Below are 23,558 nucleotides of genomic sequence, written 5' to 3' on the forward strand. Positions count from 1 at the left end.
TGACAGACAATGCATGCCAACCTTTGCCGCAATTAGCGTCCTAATTAGCTTTTAAACTAAATTAGCCCTCGAGCACACAAAACATGACAGATTGCGTCATTTTTTAATGTGATGCAGGCATCATGCGTGAACAAAAATAATCACATCATCTTATTAACTGTTCATCTTCTCCAACGTTAAAGTGCATGCATCATGCTTTTAAAGAGTTATCTTGAAGCGGGTGCGATTAAAAAAAAGAGAAAAGAACAAACGAGTGTGGGGTCTTCTCTGGCGTGATAAGCAGGAGGAGGAGTAAACGAAGAAAAGGAAGAGGCGGAGGGACTGGAGGAGAGGGGGAGCAAGAGACCCCGTCGCGTTTTGACCCTCCGAAACCTTCCCGCACACCGCCACCATCATCACGCCTCCTCCTCCTCCTCTTCTTGAGACTGAAAACACAATCGCTCATTCCCACCCGTGACATTTTGCAGCCTGTCGCCGCACGCTGCGTGGACAGCGAGCACAAGGACGCTGGCTCTCTTCGGAACCTCGCCGTCTCTTTTGGACCCTTCCTCTTCCCGACAGCAGTGAGCATCCCGATCGGCTTGTGGCCAGAGCGAAAGGCGCACCAGGCGGAGGCGAGAATCTACGAGCAGCTTCTGCTCTCTGGACTTAACACACGACTCCAACACAACCGGGATTTACGTTTAGGTGGGCTATTTTACACCGCTATCATTTATGTTTGTGCATTCTCCTGTAGTAGCCTTTTATAGCATTCGGGCTATGGAAGCGTTTATTGCCACTGTGCACATTGTAACCCCCCCTCGGATGCTATATGTCTTTATTTACGAGCTCAAAATGCCATCTTTCTACTTACCTGCTATAAAATGCAAATACACCGACCGCAAAGAACACGGGCTGCTACTGAATCTTATAAATATTAAAAAGAGCGTTCAATTTCTTGCAGGGGGAGCAGAGGCTGTGCCTGCTGGACTGTAGCCGGGCAGTGCATCATCATTTTGGGGGAAGGACCGACTGGCGAGTCGCATGGAGAAGAGGGTACGTCCATGCTCTCTTGCTCGATGTGTGTGTGTGTGTGCTTTTTAATTACACGATCACAGTGCAAACTTAATTAGAAAGGGGTTCCTACTATTTACGCCAAACCAAAAGCCCAGTGAACCCTGAAGGTGTGCTGACCTAAGCTCCTACAAAAAAGCACTAGAGCATCTGTAACTTTTAAGGCAGTGAGTCACTGTGGGTTATGTTGCTTAGCAGGGATTGCTTGTCTTCTGAATGTTGCTTGTGCGAGTATGCTAAACGCTCACAAGGGTTAGATAGTGCGGGTCATTAAGAGGAGGAGAGCAGGGGCGGCTGTTCAACTCAGTAAGTAGGTCACTTTTTTTGCTACACTGATTCGGAGGCATGGAGCAGGAGAAGTGAGGCTGCAGGCTGAGACCTCACAGAGGAGGGGAGCAATTAGAGATGGACGCGCGCGCGCACGCACACACGCGCGCACACACACACGCACACACACACACACACACACACACACACACAAACACACACACACACACACACACTACATAAAAACACGTTTATCGCCCTTCAACATTCATGGCATGAATACGTTTCAATCATTGGAAATTCTTTAAACTCCAAGCTATCACAATTCAACAACTTTTAAAATTAGAAGTGAAAACACCTGAAAAGTTGAGAAACAAAGAAAAACGATCACCTGTTCTAAAATGGACGTGATTGCAAATATATCAAAGCGTTGGTATTTTCAGAAAAAAACAGATAATTGTAAAAATGCTTTATTTTTTTACAAGCCATTTCACAGTTTAGAGTTTAAAAACTCATTTCTTTTTTTCTTTTTTTACAGCAAACAAAAGAAGTTGTTTTTATCCCTCCATATAACCTAAACAAGTGTTTTTTTTTTATTGAATAAAAACAAAGTTCTCTGAGATGGAATTACTTTTCTCGACCTATTCTCTCCGCCGGCGGCTGTACATTTTAGAGCCCCATTATCTGTTAAGATAACACAATTACATCTCACAATGAAAATGTTGTCTTGCTTCTTGCAGCCCATTTGTCAGCTCTGCGACTTAAAACGAGGGAAACTTGCGGAATTTGTCATCTCGGGCTTTGCGCTTTGATCCGCTTGACGCAGCGAAACCTGATCGGGGTCATGCGTAAAGAGAGAGGCGCAATCCGATAGCGGTGATTGTGTTAATAGCTAACCTCCATAAAAGTAGAAGGTGTCTCGGAGCAGGGCCTCAGAGCAGGTGCTTTCTGTGATCCCGGTGGCCATATGGGACTATGAAACAACAATTTGATAAGCCGTTTAGGACAGTGCACTGGTTCCCAATGTGGGCGATATTTTGGGAGACGGCCAGCGTCTTGCAGATGGGCCAGTCAAGTCATGCAGCGTAGCAAATGTGGAACCTGAGGAAATGGTCACGGAGAGAGTTTAAGGGAATATTTGCGCGTTCAAGTAATTTGTAAATACACCATTAGTTTCACATAATTTACTTATAGTGCTTGTTGGAAGGTATATTGAAAATTCCGCCGTTATACTGAGAGCTGTGCCTAATATAGTCACTCTTTCATTAAGCTAAATTAGGTTACCAAAATATTAGAAGCAACTCTATGTGCGATGCAACTCGATTAATCGACGACTGTGCAAATAGCACAGAGCACTTTCATTTTTATTGCCAGTAGTTGGAATGGTTTTAACTGCAGCAATTTGTGTGTGTGTTTTTATGTTTGCTGGTGTAATGCCCGTCTTTTAATACTGCTCGTATGCTATTGAATTGCCCCTCGGGGACAAATAAAGTGTTTTTTAATTGAATTTGAATTGAATTGAACTATACTAATAATCTAATTTGAATTTAAAATGGTCTGAATCCTCCAGTTTCAGCATAGCAAAAGTAATTGTTGACTGATTTCTGTAGTCCTTCCTGACAAAAGACTGACTAGCTTCTGTGTTTAATAAAAATTAAACATTTGCAAACATCTGTTTTCATTTGGAAAATAATGACTGAAACAGTAACATAGTACAACATCAACCTTTAAAAAAAAAAAAATCACTATACGAATATGAAGTACGAAATAAACAACAATCACTGGTTAATAAACAGAAATCAGGGGGAAAATGCTTTTGTAATACCCTTTAATGCAAAATTTAAAAAATCAGATTAGTCAATTAATCGCTTGAATAATCTATAGATTCATCGATTAAAAAATATTTGATAGTGACAGCACGAGAGGAAATCCTACGGAAGAGGATTAGGTCCAGTGAAGAGAAAAGAAAAATGATTGGCAGAATTCTCACTTTATTCTTAGAATTCTGACTTTAAAGTGAAAATTCTGACTTTAAAGTGAAAATTCTGACGAATCCCAGAATTCTGAGATTAATGGGAGAGCTCTCACTTTAAAGTTTGAATTGTGACTTTAAAAATGAGAATTCTCACTTATATTCTCAGAATTCTGACTTTAATCAGTGAGAATTCAGACTTTATTCTCAGAATTCTGACTTTGTGACATAGAGCTATGAATTATGGGAGGAAGTCAGAAAGTGACTTCTCACTTTATTCTCAGAATTCTGACTTTGTGACATAAAGCTATGAATTGTGGGAGGAAGTCAGAAAGTCAGAATTCTGAGAATAAAGTGAGAAACCTTTTTTTTCTCCTCTTCACTGGCCCTAATCCTCTTCCATACAATTCAGTTCTACACCACTCCAAACAAAAATGCTAACCATATTGCTAAATCCGTGCTGTTGTTTTTGTGACAGCGTCAATGGTTAGCGTTTATATACAAATTTATTATTTGACCTATGGACAGGTAAAGGCAAAAAGCCTTTAAAAATATCATCACTGCCCCGTGATTGTCTGTTATCTGCATTCGACTCACTGTTAGTGGCACAGATAATGGCTGGCCAGTCAATATTCTATATTTTTCATATCGGTAAGGGGATCCCTGGCCTCACTGTACCCTCTACAAGCACAGTGTGCAAAGTCACACCCTTCTGTGGTAAATCATAACCTTTGTGCTATCCCGCCGGGAACAGTCCATCATAGACATCAACTACACCAAGCAGATCATAACTTTTACGGCGCCTTTAAAATAACACCGAAGTATAGAAGAAGGCGTCGTGGCCAACGGAGCAGGCGCTGTCTGCGGCTCGCCCTGCGGGACCGTGACAGGAGTCCCTTTAATCCGGCAGGAAGAAAAGTCGATGTGCTGACCCGAGCAGCCTGAGCGAGGGAAGCTGCAGTGGAGCGCAAATGAGCTCACTAACGCAGAGAAGGAGCACCAGAGGTGGGAGCGCATGTATATTGATGGCGCTTTGTGTGCAAGTGCTGCTAAGGGGATGCTAAGGGGATGCTCCGGCACTGCGCGTGTGTGTTCGTGAGGGCCGCGCAATTTCTCAGGGTATGATAGCAAACCCCAGTGAGGCATGCAGCCACAGCGGGTTATGAGGGGGTGTTTTGCACGACCAGTCAAGTCTGACTTGGGCTATAAAGACTCATTTTTATTTCAAGATCCCAACCCAGTCTCCACTGTCTTGTCGCATGCTGGAAGTTGTTGGTGTCTATTGAGGTCTTAAAAGGGGCTGGTTGAGGGTCTTATGTCAATGCATGATTTGTACTTTTTCTAAACATGGATTTGCCACTGTTGGGTGGATATAAAGTCAAAATAATTTCAGTGAAAAATTCTTGCTTTATTAAAAAACAAAAAAACATATCAAGTTTTATTTTGCTCAATGTTTTTTTTTGGGGGGGGGGGGGACTTTAGTCAAGACGTTGAAAAGAAAAGAGGCCTGATTACTTTTGGTCAATCTTTTGTACAAAATAATACAAAATGGATCTTCCATGGTAGACGAATATATTAGTCATTCCAGGATATTGATGATATTCAATCTTAACTAAAGTTTATAGGCATTTAATTTGTAGACATTTTTAATTAATTAAATATTAATTAAACACGCATGAATAGAAGACGTTTATATGGTTAAAGTGGCAAGTGTGACTGATATTTGGAGCTGTTATTCATTTTTACTAAAAGGGAAATCATTGGTTCAATTTTTAAAATCTATTCTAGCTTTGTCACCATGCTTTTAAGCATATGTTTATTGAACAGATTTTCAGATTGACAAATTGTTATATATATATATTTTTAATGTTAATCAATAGACATCTTTGTTTAAAACCCTTCAGACCTGCATTTTTCCTGCTTTTTATTTTATTTAAAATTTTTTACTGGTTTTCACTCTTTTCCCACATAAGAACAAAAATGATTTTTTGGGGGGGATAGGGCTGTGCAATTAATTGAAATTCAATTACAATTTCAATTATTACACTCCACAATTACAAAATAGACATAATCGCAAAGAAATATAAAAGATTATTATTATTTATATTTTTGCACCTTTTCTAATTTAAAATGACTAATTTAATAAATCTTGTTTTGTCCAAAAACGAACTTACATAATTATAGTGTTTCAAATAATTTTATTTTGTCTTAATATAAATAAACAAAATAAATAATCGTGATATAAATTATTACCAAAATAATTGTGATTATAATTTTTTTCATAATTGAGCAGCCCAGAAGTTATCTCATGTTTTAATTCATTAAAGTGGACGCCAGGATAGTATGGCGGCAACGTGTTGTAAACTTACCAAGCTTATATGTAACATTTTTAACATGAACATCATGCTAATTATTTTGCGATTGTGAACCAGAGGTGTTGACATCATCCAAATGATGCATTTTATTGGTTTAAACATGCAAATATGTCATGTGCATTGCAATCATCTATGGGTCAGAAGGGGTTAAACTTCTAACAAAAAGTTTAGGGAGCTGCCAGCGTCCTCAAGCATCTCTTAAAAAGTTCCATGAAAACTTTAAATAAGTAAATAGCTCCCTCTTGTAAATAAACTTTTCAGAAATTTCAAAATCAAAATAAATATTGCACTGTATGTTTCAGTAAAAAAATACAAATAAAACTTTGCCCTTCAATAAAAAATAAACATTTCATCCGCCATGTTCTAAAATCGGCATTATTGTTGACTGCCATCTTTGTCTTATTGTGGTCTCCCAGTATGAAGAGCTGGTGCACTACTCGGGGACGGATGGCATGTCGATGGGGGTGTACGGGGATGACGTCAGACCACTTGCAACCCCTCAGTACGGAGCCGCCATCCCCGACTCCCTCAAACACCACAAGGACCAGATCTACGGGTGCGTTCACACGCGCTGCGATTGATTTCAAACACTTGAAACCGCTTGAAGCGCATTAACATTCAGCCCGTGTTTGTCTTCTCTATGTGACGTTTACAGCTGCCACTTTCATAAATGCTGTGCTATAAAATGACTTCTCACACCTCCTGTGAATGTTTGGCGTTCGCACCGTGTGTCAACTGTCAGCGCGTTTATGTGAAGTATGTTAACTGTTTGCCCGCCTGTGTGCGCAGTCACCCACTGTTCCCACTGCTGGCCTTAGTTTTTGAAAAGTGCGAGCTTGCCACCTGCTCTCCCCGAGACTCCGCCTCCCTGTCAGCCACATCCCACCTCCCCGGCATGACAAGCCACAGCGACGTGTGCTCCTCGGAATCCTTCAACGATGACATTGCCGCGTTCGCTAAACAGGTGAGCGACAGCTACGAGAGCCAATGGCAGGAAAGACGTCACATGCGAGCCCAGCCTTCCATTTTGTTTTGCAGATTCGTTCAGAGAAACCAATATTTTCTTCTAATCCTGAGCTGGACAACTTGGTGAGATACAAGAAATGTTTTCGGAAATAAACATATCAACCATGTATTGGACCTTTAATCAGCTTTTTTTCCCCTCCATAGATGATTCAGGCTATACAAGTTCTTCGCTTTCATTTACTGGAGTTAGAGAAGGTTGGTTGATGATCGATCCAATTTTCACAAGCACAAACTTTTTAGTTTAGCATACATAATTGTTATGGTATGGTAAAAGGCCTCTAGATTCGTATTTATTACAATAATTATAATATTATATAATAATGATAGGGGTGTCAAAATTAGTGCATTCATTTGGAGTTAATTTAAACTTCCTTTAATGCTACAAAAAATTTTTACGCGCGATTATAGATCGCTGATACAGCCACGTCAAAATTGCGCAGTAATAAATGTAATAATAATGCATATTTTTGTGTAGACTGGGGTCAAGTTCTATTTTACAATTTTAAAAATGTGAAGAATTTCACAAGTTACTTCATGTTAAAAATTAGATAGCTCTTAAAGGTAGAGTCCAACGAATTGAAAAGAGTTTCTGTTTGTAAACAAACAATTCAAAACAGACTCCTCCAATGGCTCAACCCATACTAGCTCAACGTTCACACCCCGTACCTCTGACCGCACTCCGCCCTGCCTGAAGTCACTCTGCACGTCAACATCGCATCTGCCGACAGTGACACGCCCCCTGCTTTGTGATTGGCTGGAGGGGTAAACATTGCCTTTCCGCCCAGCAATGTCCCTCTTATGGCAAAACACACCAAAATGGCAAAATAAAGGCTGGGACGGAGGTGGGGTGGGAGTGTGGGTGGGGTGGGCAGGGAAAGATTGAGAAAGATTTCATGTGTATACATCCAGAGTTTATTTAGTGTTTATTTCTGGATGAAAACGTTGGACTCTACCTTTGATATGAAAAGAAAAATGCACTGAGCTGTCTCCAATGTCTTACAAATACAATTATGCCATCTAGTGGCAGAAAAATTACCTCAACACAAATCACTATCACACTTTTTAACTAAATTTTATGAATTATTATGGAATTACTGTATCAATGACTAACATATGCAGCCACATTTCTAGTTAACATTAGTTTAACATTTTTTTCCCACTTTTATGTTAACAAGAGTATGAAAACTCTGAAAAAACATTTTATTGTACATTTAGAACAGATATAAAATTTGCGATTAATTGTGAGTAAACTTTTGAAGTCATGCGATTAATTACGATTTAAAATTTTAATCGCCCGACACCCCTAAAATAAATAAATAAATAATAATGATAATTCTAATAAAAATAATAATAATAATGATACTACTACTACTACTACTACTACTACTACTACTACTACTACTACTACTAATAATAATAATAATAATAATAAATAATATGTGAATGTTAAGCAAGTCTACCTGAAACGTATTATGTTGTATTCTTTCTCTCAGGTGCATGACCTGTGTGATAACTTCTGCCACCGTTACATCACCTGTCTGAAGGGCAAAATGCCCACGGACTTGGTCCTGGATGAACGGGAGGGAGGCTCCAAGTCGGACATGGAGGACTTTAACGGATCCTGCACCAGTCTGTCGGAACAGGTGAGACATGACACAAAAGTTAGAAGACGTACAACAGTGGAAAGCAAACGTGAGGGTTGCGGTTCGAGGTTCCATGACTCACTCCTGCTCTTTCTCTCCCTCTCTGCAGAATGCGTCGTGGTTACGAGAGCCCGATGAATGTGCCACCACTCCTTTGGGAACGCCTGGCACCTGTGGTCTGCCTTCACATAGCACAGCAGACAACTGTAGTGATACAGGTGCCCTGCTACACGCACACACACACAATGCTGGTTAGGGTAAACAGTACGGGATGTAACGATAACAGCAATATCGTGATATTAAAAGTGCCACAATATCGGCGTCGTTATGTCATAATGTTAAAAGCAGCACATCCGTTAAAAAGGCCAGGTTGTATTCCATGTGTGCAGTTCTAGCACCCTCTGGCGGTTAGTTCATTAGTGCAGTTTAATTTTAAACAGGAATGTTTTGGCCAATGCAGCGGTTATCACACCTATATATCATTCATAGGGTTAGGGTTATTTTAATTGTATTTTTCAATATCTCAGTAAAAAAACAACAACATTGCTTTCAACCCATTTTAGCCAAACACAACATTATGAGATAAAATTGTTTTTTTAAATTTAATTTAATTGTATTTTATTTTACAATATTGTGACCTTCTACAAATTATCGTGTGTTTTTTTTTTTTACTTTCTCACAATATTGTATTTATTGTATCATGGGGTTCATATAACATTATATTTATCGTATCGTGATGTTTGGATATTGTTCGATCCCTAATGTCAAGGGAAAGTTTACCTGCACAAAAAAACACAGACCGACATTTAAAAACACATACCTTTTTTTTATTTTATTTTAGCAATAAATAATAATAATAACAATAATATTAACAAATAATGTCAAACTACTAGACACTTACTTTACTACAAGACTTCAATACAAGACGCAAGAGAGTCAAGCACAGTTTCTGCCATCTCATTGCACGACATGCACAAATTGGGCTTTTATCATCTTGCATTCATGATTTTTTATTGAATTCCCGCATTCCGTTTTATGTGGTTGTGCGAAACCATTAGCTGTTAAACTGCCTCTTGTCATTTTATAATGACAATATAATTTATTTCTTTTTTAATGGCATCCATTTTGTTGAGAATTTTGCTGGCTGTCCAACCAAACCCGAGTCACTTTACTTTGCTGTTCTTCAGCTGTGGCTGATAGATTTTTTTATAAATCAAATATTGGTTGACTTTGCCACATTGACATTTTTAAAGAATATTTTCTACTACATATTTGAGGGGCGGGGGGGTGCAAAACAAAATACACCACACAAGCAATAGGTGAGCCATCTTATGCAATGGGGTCAACAAAATTAGCTTTTGGGGAATCCAGAAAGCTGCTTTTAAAACCATATATGATCCCAAACGTGAAAGACAAAGCAGTAAATAAGTGACACAGAAAATCGGAGTAACTGCTTTTCACGCTTCATTCCACTATATTTGGATTTTCTCTTATATATATTAGTTGTTGTTTTTTTTAACTATCCAATGAACGTTTTCAGAAGTGCCAAACGTCACCGTGTGTGAGTAATAAGTTTCAAGTTTGACCTTTGAAGTTTCAAGCAAGTCGCAAGCTAATGTGGTGAACATCACGCAAGTTAAGTCACTGCTACATTTCAAGCAAGTCGAATGGTCATTAGTTGGGTTAAGCCAATCATAAGTCAAGTCAGACAGTCTTGCTCAGCCAAACAACACAATTTGCATATTAGCCACTTTGCACTCAGTGTCCGTCGTCTCTAACTTCATCCGTCAAGAGCCCGTGAAGACAGATAGCTAACAGTTTAGCTAACAGTTTAACTAACTAACAGCTCATTGACGGCTATTGACGTCAAAAATTCATTTTAACTATTTCTATTAGTTTAACATTTTTTTCCACTTTTGTTAACAAGAGTATGAAAACCTAGATTTTTTTTATTGTACATTTAGAACAGATATAAAATGTATGATTAATCGTGAGTTAACTATTGAAGTCATGTAATTAACTCATTCACTGCCATTGACGGCTATAGACGTCAAAAATTCATTTTAACTTAGTTTTACATTTTTTTCCACTTTTGTTAACAAGAGTATGAAAACCTAGATTTTTTTTATTGTACATTTAGAACAGATACAAAATTTGTGATTAATCGTGAGTTAACTATTGAAGTCATGCGATTAATTACAATTAAAAAAAATTAATCGCCTGATGCCCCTAATTTTTAATAATCTTTTCTTCTTTTTTTAAATTAGGGGCATCAGACGATTAAAATTTTTAGTTGTAATTATTCACATGACTTCACTAGTTAACTCACGATTAATCACACATTTTATATCTGTTCTTAATGTACAATACAGGTTTTTAACAAAAGTGGAAAAAAATGTGAAAATAAATGAATTTTTGACGTCTATAGCCGTCAATGGCAGTGAATGAGTTAATTACAATTCAAAATTAGCAGCGTCAGACAATTAAAATCGTAATTATTTGCATGACTTCATGAGTTAACTCACGCTTAATCACAAATTTTGTATCTGCTCTAAATGTACAATAAAAAAATTCTAGGTTTTCAGACTCTTGTTAACAAAAGTGGAAAAAAATGTTAAACTAATAGAAATAGTTCAAATGAATATTTGACGTCAATAACCGTCAATGGCAGTGAATGAGTTAACTAAGTTGAATGTTAGTAATAGACAACATGGAGAACGGGTTTTCGAAGCTTTAAAAAATGTTTTGTGAATTTGTTAGTACAGAGTGGTTAAGTCGTCAACGGTCATGTGACTTGAGCCTCCATATCTGACAGTTTGTCACATTTCGACGTACTCTCCTTCCAGGCGACGGACTGGACACGGGCATGGCCTCCCCCAGCACAGGAGAAGAAGACGAGTCTGACAGGGAGAGGAGAAACAACAAGAAGAGAGGCATTTTCCCCAAAGTGGCCACAAACATCATGCGAGCGTGGCTCTTCCAGCATCTCACGGTGACAATCTTTGCTCATAGTTGTTATATGGAGCAAATAAGAAGCCGATTGGTGGAAAGAGAGGATTTAGCGCAAGGTGCCGCTTTCCTGTCCTGACACGGCTGGAAATATGAGCGAGTGTATCAGGGAGGTCGCCTCAATTAAATGGAGACTTGGAGATGAAGTGATTATATGAATATGCTTGCAAAGGAATAATTGCGGAAGTGAAATAAATGGGGTGAGTAATTGTCAGCGAGGTTGTTAGATTGGTAATTAGTGACTAAATGAGGCGGGTCAAATGTTGCTTCCCTCCAATTGTGCCAATATGCGCGTGTGCGTGTGCGTGAGACACACACACACACACACACACACAGATTTGAGGGTTTCCTTAGGTTGAAAATAGGAGCGCAGATGTGAATTCTGATGCAGAGTCATTAGTAATCACCCTGAAATTTCACATCCTAAAGCCAGTAACGAGCTCACACAGCCTCATGCTTTACCGACAAAAAAAAAAAAAAAGGATTCACATTTCTAAATAACACCAAAAAAGAAATGACCTTGTGGTGTTTCTTTCCTCATGAACTATAGCTCAATGTGTCCTCTTTTCAGCACCCGTACCCGTCCGAGGAGCAGAAGAAGCAGCTGTCACAGGACACGGGTTTGACCATCTTACAGGTCAACAACTGGTCAGTGTACCGCCAATCAATACACCCATTTGAGTGCCGCGCTTTATCGATAATCATTTGGCCTTGTTCAAGTATATTAAGCGTCATCTCCCAAACGCGGGTGCAACATTAATGCCATTAACTACAAAGCCAGTTTAGTCTGCATTTTTTAGCTTTTTAAAGCTCAGCTGAGGGGATTTTGTTGGATGCAAATGTGAATTAAATAAAAGTCAGCCATTTTATGAGACTGCAATGAATTCTAAAAATAAAGCCGATTTAAAAAGGGAGACGAAACATCCTACTAAGCATTTTGTTACAGGAGCGGTGGTGCAGTAAAATCCACTCACTCCAAGTTCATAAAACAGAATAGCAAATCAATATCCAATATTCTAATTATTTACAGCTCCCTCATGTTCTATTAACCCTATACAGGGCACTCATTGAAATACTTTATATTTATTGAACCAAATATTAGCCACTGCTTTCAAAGGTTTGTGTTTAACAGGCAAAGCTCATTTGCATCCAAACATTAACTCATTCACTGCCATTGACGGTTATAGACGTCAAAAATTCGTTTGAACTATTTCTATTAGTTTAACATTTTTTCCACTTTTGTTAACAAGAGTATGAAAACCTAGAATTTGTTTTTATTGTACATTTAGAACAGGTATAACATTTTTGATTAATCGCGAGTTAACTCATGAAGTCATGCAATTAATTACGATTCTAATTGCCTCACGCTGCTAATTTTGAATTGTAATTAATCTCGGGACTTCAATAGTTAACTCACAATTAATCATACATTTTATATCTGTTCTAAATGTACAATAACAATTTTTTTCTAGGTTTTCATACTCTTGTTAACAAAAGTGGAAAAAATATAAAACTAAGCTAAAGTGAATTTTTGACTGGCAGTGAATGAATTAATCACATGACTTCAATAGTTAACTCATGATTAATCATACATTTCATATCTGTTCTAAATGTACAATATTTTTTTTCCTAGGTTTTCATACTCTTGTTAACGAAAGTGGAAAAAAAAAAGTTAAACTAATAGAAATAGTTCAAATGAATTTTTGACTGACAGTGAATGAGTTAATCACATGACTTCAATAGTTAACTCATGATTAATCATAAATTTCATATCTGTTCTAAATGTACAATATTTTTTTTTTTTTAGGTTTTCATACTCTTGTTAACAAAAGTGGAAAAAAATGTAAAACTAAGTTAAAATGAATTTTTGACTGACAGTGAATGAGTTAATCACATGACTTCAATAGTTAACTCACAATTAATCATACATTTTATATCTGTTCTAAATGTACAATAACAAATTGTTTTCTAGGTTTTCATACTCTTGTTAACAAAAGTGGAAAAAATATAAAACTAAGCTAAAGTGAATGAATTAATCACATGACTTCAATAGTTATCTCATGATTAATCATACATTTCATATCTGTTCTAAATGTACAATATTTTTTTTCCTAGGTTTTCATACTCTTGTTAACGAAAGTGGGAAAAAAAAAGTTAAACTAATAGAAATAGTTCAAATGAATTTTTGACTGACAGTGAATGAGTTAATCACATGACTTCAATAGTTAACTCATGATTAATCATAAATTTCATATCTGTTCTAAATGTACAATATTTTTTTTCCTAGGTTTTCATACTCTTGTTAACGAAAGTGGAAAAAAAAAAGTTAAACTAATAGAAATAGTTCAAATGAATTTTTGACTGACAGTGAATGAGTTAATCACATGACTTCAATAGTTAACTCATGATTAATCATAAATTTCATATCTGTTCTAAATGTACAATATTTTTTTTCTAGGTTTTCATACTCTTGTTAACAAAAGTGGAAAAAAAATGTTAAACTAATAGAAATAGTTAAAATTATTTTTTGACTGACAGTGAATGAGTTAATCACATGACTTCAATAGTTAACTCATGATTAATCATAAATTTCATATCTGTTCTAAATGTACAATTTTTTTTTTAGGTTTTCATACTCTTGTTAACAAAAGTGGAAAAAAAATGTTAAACTAATAGAAATAGTTCAAAAGATTTTTTGACGTCAATAGCCGTCAATGGCAGTGAATGAGTTAATTTATTCATGTCAGCAAAGGTTTAGCACAAAACCACAGACACACACACAGATCTCGTCCATTTATGCAGATCAATCAATTATCACAGGGCGATCAATACGCGCCCTGTCCCAACGTTGATTTATTCTCCCCTCTGAAAGGGTTAAGTGGTTGTAAAAGGGAAAAGGTTAGCAGTCTCTCGGTCAGCCTTTTTCTCCATTAACCGACGGCCTCCATTCTCTCCGCCGCTCTCTTGTTTCAGGTTCATCAACGCTAGGAGGAGAATCGTTCAGCCCATGATTGACCAATCCAATCGCTCAGGTTAGTCTTTTCAAGTCAGCCGCTGTTGACCGCCCCCGCACCGAACCTTTTGGCCGTGTACTGAGCTTGTCGCTTGACAGGTCAGGGTGGTCCCTACAGCCCTGAGGGAGCAGCACTCGGGGGTTACGGGCTTGACGGACAAGCCCACCTGGGGCTCCGAGCAGCAGGTATACTACACATTGGTGTTTGAAATCCACCCGACATATTTAAGTGTCTTCATGTCTCTGCGGCACTCTTTGTAGTCTGCTGCAAAGTCTTTTCCTCACCACTTGACCATGAATTATTTATGGTGAAGGGATTATTTAGCTCTGTGTGCCCTGCCATTGGCTGGCAACCAGTTCAGGGTGTCCCCTGCCTACTGCCTAAAGACGGCTGGGATAGGCTCCAGCACCCCGTGACCCTTGTGGGGAATAAGTGGTTATGAAAATGGATGGATGGGTGGATTATATAGCTTGGTGTACTGGAGTTAAAGATACTCAGGGTAGACATTTGCCCAAAAACGTCTTTACAATAGCTTTTTTTATTTGACCATTTATGACTCAAACATCTTCCAATTAGCAGATTAACACCGAGCCTCTGGACAATAGTTTTAAAGGTGTATTCAAGGACCTTCTCGATAAATAGAAGCCAAACGCCCATTTGTCAGTTTTTGAAAAATGAGCATGCGAAAGACCATTCTATCGGCTTTCCTGCTCGTCCGGGGGAAACGCCTACACTCTAGAAATGGGGAGTGAAAAACTCGAAAATGCCTAGTAAAGGTTGATGCACTCAGAAATTCAAAGTCAATTTTACAAGAAGGAAAATTTTACTTGGTTTTTACAAGTAAATCCCAAGCTCATCTTTATCAGTCTCTTCAGCTGGCCTCACTTCATAGACGGATAGTGCTGTCACTATCGAATATTTTTAGAATCGATTAATCTATCGATTATTTAATTGATTAATTGACTAATCAAATGTATTTTAATTTTGCATTTAAGTGTATTACAAAAACATTTTTCCCCCTGATTAATGTTTATTAGCCAGTAATTGGTGTTTATTTCGTACTTCATATTCGTATAGTAATTTAAAAAAGGGGGATTGATGATGTACTATGTTGGCGGTTTGGTCATTGTTTCCCAAACAAAAACAGATGTTTTCAAATGTCTTACTTTGATTAAACACAGAAGATAATCAGTCTTCTTTCATGAAGGACCACAGAAATCAATGGACTATATGCCATGGAGGAGGCGGGACTTCCGGGTTTTCACCCATCAACTTTGTTTCCGTTTCCGGTTTGCGACGTGTGTCCACCTTTGTGCCCCTCGATTGCGCGTTCCCGTCGACGAGTGCGAGGCTGCGAGTGTGTAGTGTCTGTCTTAGTGCCCGAAGCATTTCAAATAGCCGAGACGCCCTCCCGCCAATGAGCGGGAGCGCGCGGTTGGGGGAAAGAAACAATTTTTGCTTCTGAAATTTAAACTTAATATTTTAAAGAAAAATGGTGTTAATATTTTAGTGGTAAATAGTTCATTATTTGGATCTTCGCATATCTAGAAAAGCTCTACAATAGCGGCACCTTTTTTTGACCCCCCCCCTTCTCACTCTGACCACTTTCATCCCTCTTTTTTTTAACTAGCCATTTTAGTACCAAGTGATAGACTGATATTGATACCGATTATTAGTAGACAAGATCGATAACCGATATTAGCGTAAAAAAAAAAAAAACTTCTTAAAAATAATGTTTTTACTTTTAAACATAGAAAATAGAAAGCTCTGTTTTAAAGTTCTAAAAAATAATAATAATAAAAAACATGCTTAAATTTCAAGCAAAAACAAAAAGTGCAGGGATTTTCCAGCTTCAGCAGCATTTCTTTAAAAAGTTCCCAGGTTTAAATAGATCTCTTTAGCTGCTATCTCACTGAGCGTCGAATGCTTGCAGACTTAGCGAATAAATATTTATTTTTTGTCAGGTTTCGTAAAAGGTTTCCAAAGATGTTCACAGACAGTGAAAAATTGTCTGAACATGTTCAAAATTTCTTTGCAACAAGAAAAACTGTTTGCGACAGATAAAAACTCTTAACATCTTTGCAACCTTTTGCAACATATTACGAACCCTGATAAAAACCCCAAAAGTTTGTATGCATTAGCCGCTCAATGAGATAGCAGCTTTATTAGCCGTAGGATTTTGGGGGGCAGATGGCGATGCTGATATTCAACAAAATGCCAAATATCGGCACGGATAATCGGTCTGGCTGATAATCGATCCATCCAGAATATACGCCCCTGAAAAATGGATGGCGGGGCACAAATGGCCCCCAGGCCATATCTTGGACACCATTGCTGTACCTTGTCTCATGACAACTCATATTGACACAAAAAGTGCACGTTTCCGTCTTTTGCGTATGGATTATTTGCAAGTTGCTCCGATTGCGGAATGACCAATTTGTCTTCTCTGCCCCCCTCGGGCAGGTCTTCAAGGGATGCCGTCTCTGCAGGGGGACTACCCCGGAGCTCTGTTGTCCCAAGCAGCCTACCCAGCCCACCCAGGACCTTCCCTCCACCCCTACCCGGGCCCACACCCGCACGCCGCCATGCTGCTTCACCCGCCGCCACACGCGCACCCCGCAGAGCCCCTCCTTGCACAAGGACTGGACATCCACGCACACTAGCTGTGGAGGGGGCGGGCCCTCTGTGAGCAAGCGTGAGTGTGATGAGTCCTACACACTAGTTAAAGAAAACGAAACTAATTGCTCCAAGAGTTTACATTCCCTACCAAAAGACAATGACCTCAATGTAGCTCTCTCACACACACACACACACACACACACACTGGTTTAAGCCATACCTCTCTCCGAGTAGAAGTGCTTCCTCCGCTCCCATCATGTCCACCGTGTCCCGTGGATGAGACCAATGCTTTAACCTTCATATCCCACCTTCATGCCTGTTTGTTGGACCACCGGAAGAGATGATCAATATTTATCACGTTTTTACAAGACAAAGACATTACTGGATGGGACTCGATCCTGTGACCATGCCTTCTTCAAGCTCTGTCTTCCTGCAAGTGTCTGCCCGAAAAAAAAAAAAACACAACCATCTCTCACACTTTATTTAAGGCTGATTTGAGTTTGTACTTATTCTATTTTTGTATTTATGTGAGCCACTCGTGGCAGTTGCAGTTTGGCACAAGCTTGTTTGAAATCTTAGTGCTCTTCCTCAGCATGAAGCTAAACACGATGAATGACTTCCAGTCTGCCTGGCGCTCATACCACTGACCTCCTTAATATGCCAACAGGTGTCCGTTGTGCACCCGCATACACACACACATGCACACACACGTGCAGAAAGGCACACTGACGAGACAAGCTCTTCAAGCATTTTGCATACATCTCGTGCGTGGCAGCAGTGAGACGGGAGCCGCAGCCAAAGGACTTGAAACATTCTGCTCCCGATCAACTCTGCTCTGCTCGGACTCGATTGAAATATTTCTGAATGAATGATATGGTCAAAGGATTAAAATGTTTTTTCGTACCACATGTGGACGGCTCATCTTTTAGTGTGCTGTAAGGCATCGAACTTTAAGACAATTCGATCCTCTGCCTCATCTCGGGTTTCTTTTTGGATGGAAATTATATAGACCTATACAATACATCAAAAAAGCTTCATTCAAGATAGTGAACTACAAATAATATGACGTACATAAAACTAAATATTAAATAATAAATACATTTGTAGTATATTAGCTCATTTGCTCCCAAAAACGCATAAATATGTTCTATTTTAAATATTACCATTATTATTATTATTACGTTTTTTTTTTAATGCTAGCTAGAGCATACAGAAGGCTTTGATGCAGCCTCTAAACCGTAGGTGTCAAACTCCGGTGTTGCAGGGCCGCAGGTTTTGGAGGTTTCCGTTCTCCAGCACAGCTGATATATGATCAGCTCATCAGCAAGCTCTGCATAAGCCTGATAACGATCCTGCTGATTGGAATCAGCTTGTGTTGGAAGAGGGAAACCTCCAAAACCTGCAGGACTGCGGCCCTCCAGGACCAGAGTTTGACATCTATGCGCTAAACTAAAGAGAATGCTTGAAGCAATGGTAGTTATTACAAAAACGGCCAGCAGGTGGCAGCAGAGTATAGGAGATCAACCAGGGCCATGTAACCAAAAGGCTCTTTAACCCACTGTTTTAAACAGAGTTGTGAATAATGATGAAACTTAGCTATATTCTAATGCTAATTGTTGCAAAACAAAAACAGATAGAAATGTACTTTTTTCCTGATGAAAGAAGAGACTCTAATCTTTCTTTTGGTAGGTTCCATGTTTTTATAGCATTCTGTGGGCCTTGCAAAATCAGTCCAAATCCAGTAAAACAGCCAGGAGCGAAGGGGGTTGCTTCAGTGAAAATGGCTGGGAGTGAATGAGTTCACGGCAAAATCCTTAGTTGTAAATGCATCCCCAAAAAATCACAAAAGCAATATGATCGAAACACACTTTTAAGTTCAGCTTATGACTAAAAATAAAGTCATCATTATTATTTTCGTATTTAAACAATTGTTCCCATGCCTATAGAAACAGTCATTGTAGATAAATAGTATTTAGTAGGGGTGGGAATCTTTGAATGTCTCACGATTTGTTTTAATTCCAATTTTTGGCTCTGCGATTCGATTCAGAATCGATTTTCGATTCAGAACGATTTTTGATTCAAAATGAATTGATTGACAATGATTTTTGCTTTAATCTATAGATGTGCAAGGAATCGTAATGATCTACTCCAGTCTGACTTGCTAATGCTAATTAGTGCTCTACTCGCGGCACTTTTATCATTCAAAAGAACGGCTCCGCGCTGAAAAAACAAAACAAACTTTTATTGGAAGAACTTGATCGTGACTTTTTCCTTCTACTCTCTAATGTGGCTACAACTTAACAGTGTATTAGACCGCGTGGAACTACACTGCCCCTCAGTGGCCAAATCGGGTACAACATGAACAGCGTTCCAAATAAAGGCACACACAGACAAAGGCAAGAAAGTATAAAATAATTTAAATAAAATCAATTCTGAATTGTACTAAATGAGAATCGCGATTCTTATGAGAATACATTTTTTGGGCACACTCCTAGTATTTAGCATTTGTATTTTACTTCAAGCAAAAAGTACACACTTTGGGCCAAGTTTGAATACAATTCTTTTCTACCTTTTATCTCATGTTACCAGGCAAAACCTCCATTTCTCAACTAATACGTCCTCCCTTGTTCCTCTCATAAAGAAACATGCATTCACTCCAAACACATTCAAACCTGAATACCCCCCTCAGACCTCACCCTGCCCTCCAGTGGGGCCTGAAGCAGCAGGGGGGGTCAGGGGTTACAGTTCAAACTGAGGTCAACAGGAAATGACTGTTCTCCCTGGGACCGAGGTCCTGACCTCAGCACCCCTACACTTTTCATTTTTCCTCATCCTCACTCAGTATTTCACCTCCTCACTTGTGCCTGCTTGCTTGTCCCTCCCGATCCAACCTTTTTTTGTCCTGCTTCACTCAACCACAAAGTTTCTTACAAAGACATGTATGTCAATTTTCATTTGCAGATTTTCATTTAGAAATCTTTTGAGGTAGTCACTGACGGCGGGGTGGTTCGTTTGCTTGACTTCTGTGGAGGCAGCATGGGTTTATTTTGCACTCTGATGATGTGGATGTGAGCGCCAACGGTTCTCCATGTGCCCGGCAAGTTCGGCACCTTTTTCGCCTTTTTCAACTTTTCCTGATCCTGAATGGGAGAAATGGTATCGAAAATGGATGGATGGATCTACAGAGTTGCAAAACATCAAAGATCTTACAGGCTAAATAAAAATAATATTGTTGTAGTTGTATGTACTAAAATGATTATACATATACAATTATTTTATTTTAGATATTAATGGTTTAACAATATTGTGCCCTACCTGAGCACACTGAGTAGTCTACAGTTTGGCAGATCCTCAAAAATGAGTCCAATGTTGCTAATTTCAAACTGTTTATTACACTCCAGTCCAGTTGAAGTTAACTGTAAAAGCGAACACATACAAATGAAGTTTGCCTCATTTTGCATATTTCTCGAACATAGCTAGCTCAAGGCTAATACACAATGAAAAAACGCCATTGACTCGCTAACGAAAATTAGCGCGCTACTCGCGACACTCATATCCCTCAAAAGGAACGTACACAACATTCATATCTCGAAAATACTTACAGGCAGAATTAATGATCTTCATATGCTGGGGAAAGGAGGTGGGGGGGTGGGGGGACCCCAAAAAAACTCAATCTCAACTTTCTTCTTCTACGTCTTAATGTAACTAAAATATGTATTTCAATGCGAGGACCATACTGCCCCTAGATGGCCAAATTGTGTACAGCATGAACAGCGCTGCTCATGAAGGCACGCACACACAGGTACAAAACATGCCTGCCTGAATAAAGAAAATTGTACCATTAGCTTAATATTGTTGGTCACTGCAATAGAAAAAATATTTATACTTGTAAACTCCTAATGACCTCCCTTAAGATTTAAATCAGGGCTCATCGAAGGCCGCTACAGAATTGTCCCTTGATGTTTTATTTGTCGCCATTTTGTGGGTGTGGGTGTTTTTAACTGTCTAATTTTGGGTACCTAGAACCTGCAGCAGGTACCTGGCAAAATGCCTTGAACATAAATGGCTATGGCCTGTTTGATGACAAACAAATGTCGGTGTGTAATGTGCATGGCCCATAAATAGGTGCACGTGTACGTGTGTGTGTTTGTGTGTATGTGTGTGTGTTTGTGTGTATGTGTGTGTGCGCGCAGGGGCTACTCTGTTGGTCATTAATCATTCAATTACACACCTGTCAAGAGTTCAGGCAAGTGGGAGAGGAGGGTGAGTAAGGGAGGGTGTAAATAAGGGAGTGGGGAGGTGGAGGCAAAGACAAAAGGAAGACTGGAATGCAGCTAGGAAAAGAGCAGAAAGGATCTGAATGACAGAAGAGTGAAAAAGCACATGGAGGAGGGTTCGAAAGCAAAAGGCATGTTTTATTGTGTGACCGAGGCAAGCTGTTGGAGGGTGACAGCCGTTGAAAGGTCACAGTAGAAATGGACTCATCCACATTTTATGTGGGACATGTGCACATCAACTCCTAGTATAAACATACATGCCTCTTTTTGCTAATGATGAGCAGCAAAAAAAAAAAAAAACTGGTATATTTGAATACTATATACATACATACATGTTGCATATGATTAACTCATTCATATAGACGTCAAAAAATAATTTAAACTTTTTGTATTAGTTTTATACTTTTATTAATAAGAGTATGAAACCCACCCCACCAAATTTTTTATTGTACATTTAGAACAGATATAAAATATGTGATTAATCGTGAGTTAATTACTGAAGTCATATGATTAATCATAATTTTAAAAAGTGTATCGCCTTGCGATTTAAAAAAAGAAAAGAAAAGATTATTAAAAATTAGGGGCGGCAGGCGATTAAGATTTGTAATTGTAATGAATCGCATGACTTCACTAGCTAACTCCCGATTAATCACAAATTTTATATCTGTTCTAAATGTACAATAAAAATGTGTTTAGGTTTTCACACTCTTGATAACAAAAGTGGGAAAAATAGTTAATAGTAATAGTTCAAATGAATTTTTGACGTCTATAGCCGTCAATGGCAGTGAATGAGTTCATGAAAATGATTGCTTTTCTGTCCTGTGGATCCATCAGTTTTGTGGTAAATTGGACGCCTGATATTAATATCAGCTGAATGTCCTTTCACCAATCATTGGTGTGAAATCCAGCATACTTTATTAATTCCAGTCAGCCACTTCATTTCATGTATTTGTGATGGACCATTGCCTTCTGTACAGTGAAAGTTTGCGCACACGCACACACACATGGCTGTGTGTGTTTTGCAGTCATGATCTTGCTGCAGTACCTCAGATGCCTCAGGGCACAGCCATCTGTGGTAACCCCCCCATTTTTACACACACACTCTCTGCCACACATACACACAGGCATATATCTAATTTATGAATGTGGTGCGGATTTTATACACACACTCGTGTATACATAATATATTGCATACGAAATATATGGTGGCGCGACCATGTGACAAAATGTGCCAGTCTACTTCTGATCCTCATTCTCCTCTTAAAACATCCTTTAGTTTCGCTTACGTGCGTGTGCGTTTGTGTGCGTTGCCAGCTGTTTGGGTACTTGACATCAACATGCAGGCAAAAAGCCAGATGTCTCATTAGGCAAATTTGATTGGCTCGGTCATTAAGAATTCAGTGATAAGACGTTTCCATATGTGTGTACATGGAGATGTTTGTGTGTTGCATTTGCATAAGAGCCCCTGCGTCAAACTATTAACATGTGTTGGTGCACAATTTATGTGCATCCATTATAGGTATATCGGATACATACATGCTGTTGATTACATAGTGATTCAGAACAGAAGTGCAAGTCTGTGCGTTCCTGGGACATATAGTTACTTTTTCTTCTCAAAATTAAACTACTGGCTCTTTAAAAAATATATTTTTATTATTTTTGCAATGCTCTGCTTTTTAAAGAATAGTATTAATTTCACTTTGGCTTTTGGGTCCATATTTTGATTTCAGCATCACCATATGTGCGTGGGTACAACTTCCAACACACAAACTCGCCTCCTCACCTGCTGTTTATTAATTAATTCACCTTAGAAATTCAAGTACAATACCTGGTTGGCACTCCCACCAGCTAACTTGTGGTTGCCACTCTGCAGTAGTTCATCTCTAATGCATCTGACATTGCTTTTCCTGGCTGTAAGTTAGTTGTTTACGATTTCTAGACGTTCTCTCATGTGTCCTGAAACAAGTTACGTGATCAGTTTCTGTGTTAGTTTCAATAAGACTTTACTGCTAGTGAATTAATTGGCCCAAATCTGCTCTTGCGTTCCTTATCGACCTCCAAGTCATGACAACAGCATCAGCAGGAGCTGCTTTAAGTTAAAAACACAAAAACAAAAATCCCCCCCCTCCCCCAAGAGGTTGTAAAAATCTATTTCAAAGCTGTAATGCTTTTGATGCATGTATTGTAGGCCTACGCATGCTTCCATAACCCCCATTATATGTTAAGTGGTTCTTTAGTGAAGACACTGATCATGTTAGAGATTTCTCACACAAATCTGCATTTCTTTTTTGTTTTGATTGTGA

The 23,558-nt window shown here is 38.7% G+C and overlaps 1 protein-coding gene across 1 annotated transcript; it reads left to right on the forward strand.

Moving 5' to 3' along the window:
• Positions 1-324: 324 nt before the first annotated feature.
• Positions 325-17,881, forward strand: meis3 (myeloid ecotropic viral integration site 3). Its single transcript, XM_077566779.1, has 13 exons — positions 325-687; positions 944-1,035; positions 6,084-6,223; positions 6,457-6,631; positions 6,706-6,756; positions 6,838-6,888; positions 8,187-8,336; positions 8,446-8,554; positions 11,183-11,328; positions 11,917-11,993; positions 14,319-14,377; positions 14,458-14,544; positions 16,823-17,881. The coding sequence occupies exons 2-13, from the start codon at positions 1,024-1,026 to the stop codon at positions 17,020-17,022; spliced, it is 1,257 nt and encodes a 418-aa protein (XP_077422905.1). The 5' UTR covers positions 325-687; positions 944-1,023; the 3' UTR covers positions 17,023-17,881.
• Positions 17,882-23,558: the final 5,677 nt, after the last annotated feature.

The sequence above is a fragment of the Vanacampus margaritifer genome, chromosome 5 (genome assembly GCF_051991255.1).
Source record: "Vanacampus margaritifer isolate UIUO_Vmar chromosome 5, RoL_Vmar_1.0, whole genome shotgun sequence".
NCBI lineage: Eukaryota > Metazoa > Chordata > Actinopteri > Syngnathiformes > Syngnathidae > Vanacampus > Vanacampus margaritifer.

Coding starts and splice junctions, on each gene's coding strand:
- meis3 (XM_077566779.1), top strand. Junction 8,337..8,445: donor GCACCAGTCTGTCGGAACAG/GTGAGACATGAC, acceptor CCCTCTCTGCAG/AATGCGTCGTGGTTACGAGA. Junction 14,378..14,457: donor TGACCAATCCAATCGCTCAG/GTTAGTCTTTTC, acceptor GTCGCTTGACAG/GTCAGGGTGGTCCCTACAGC.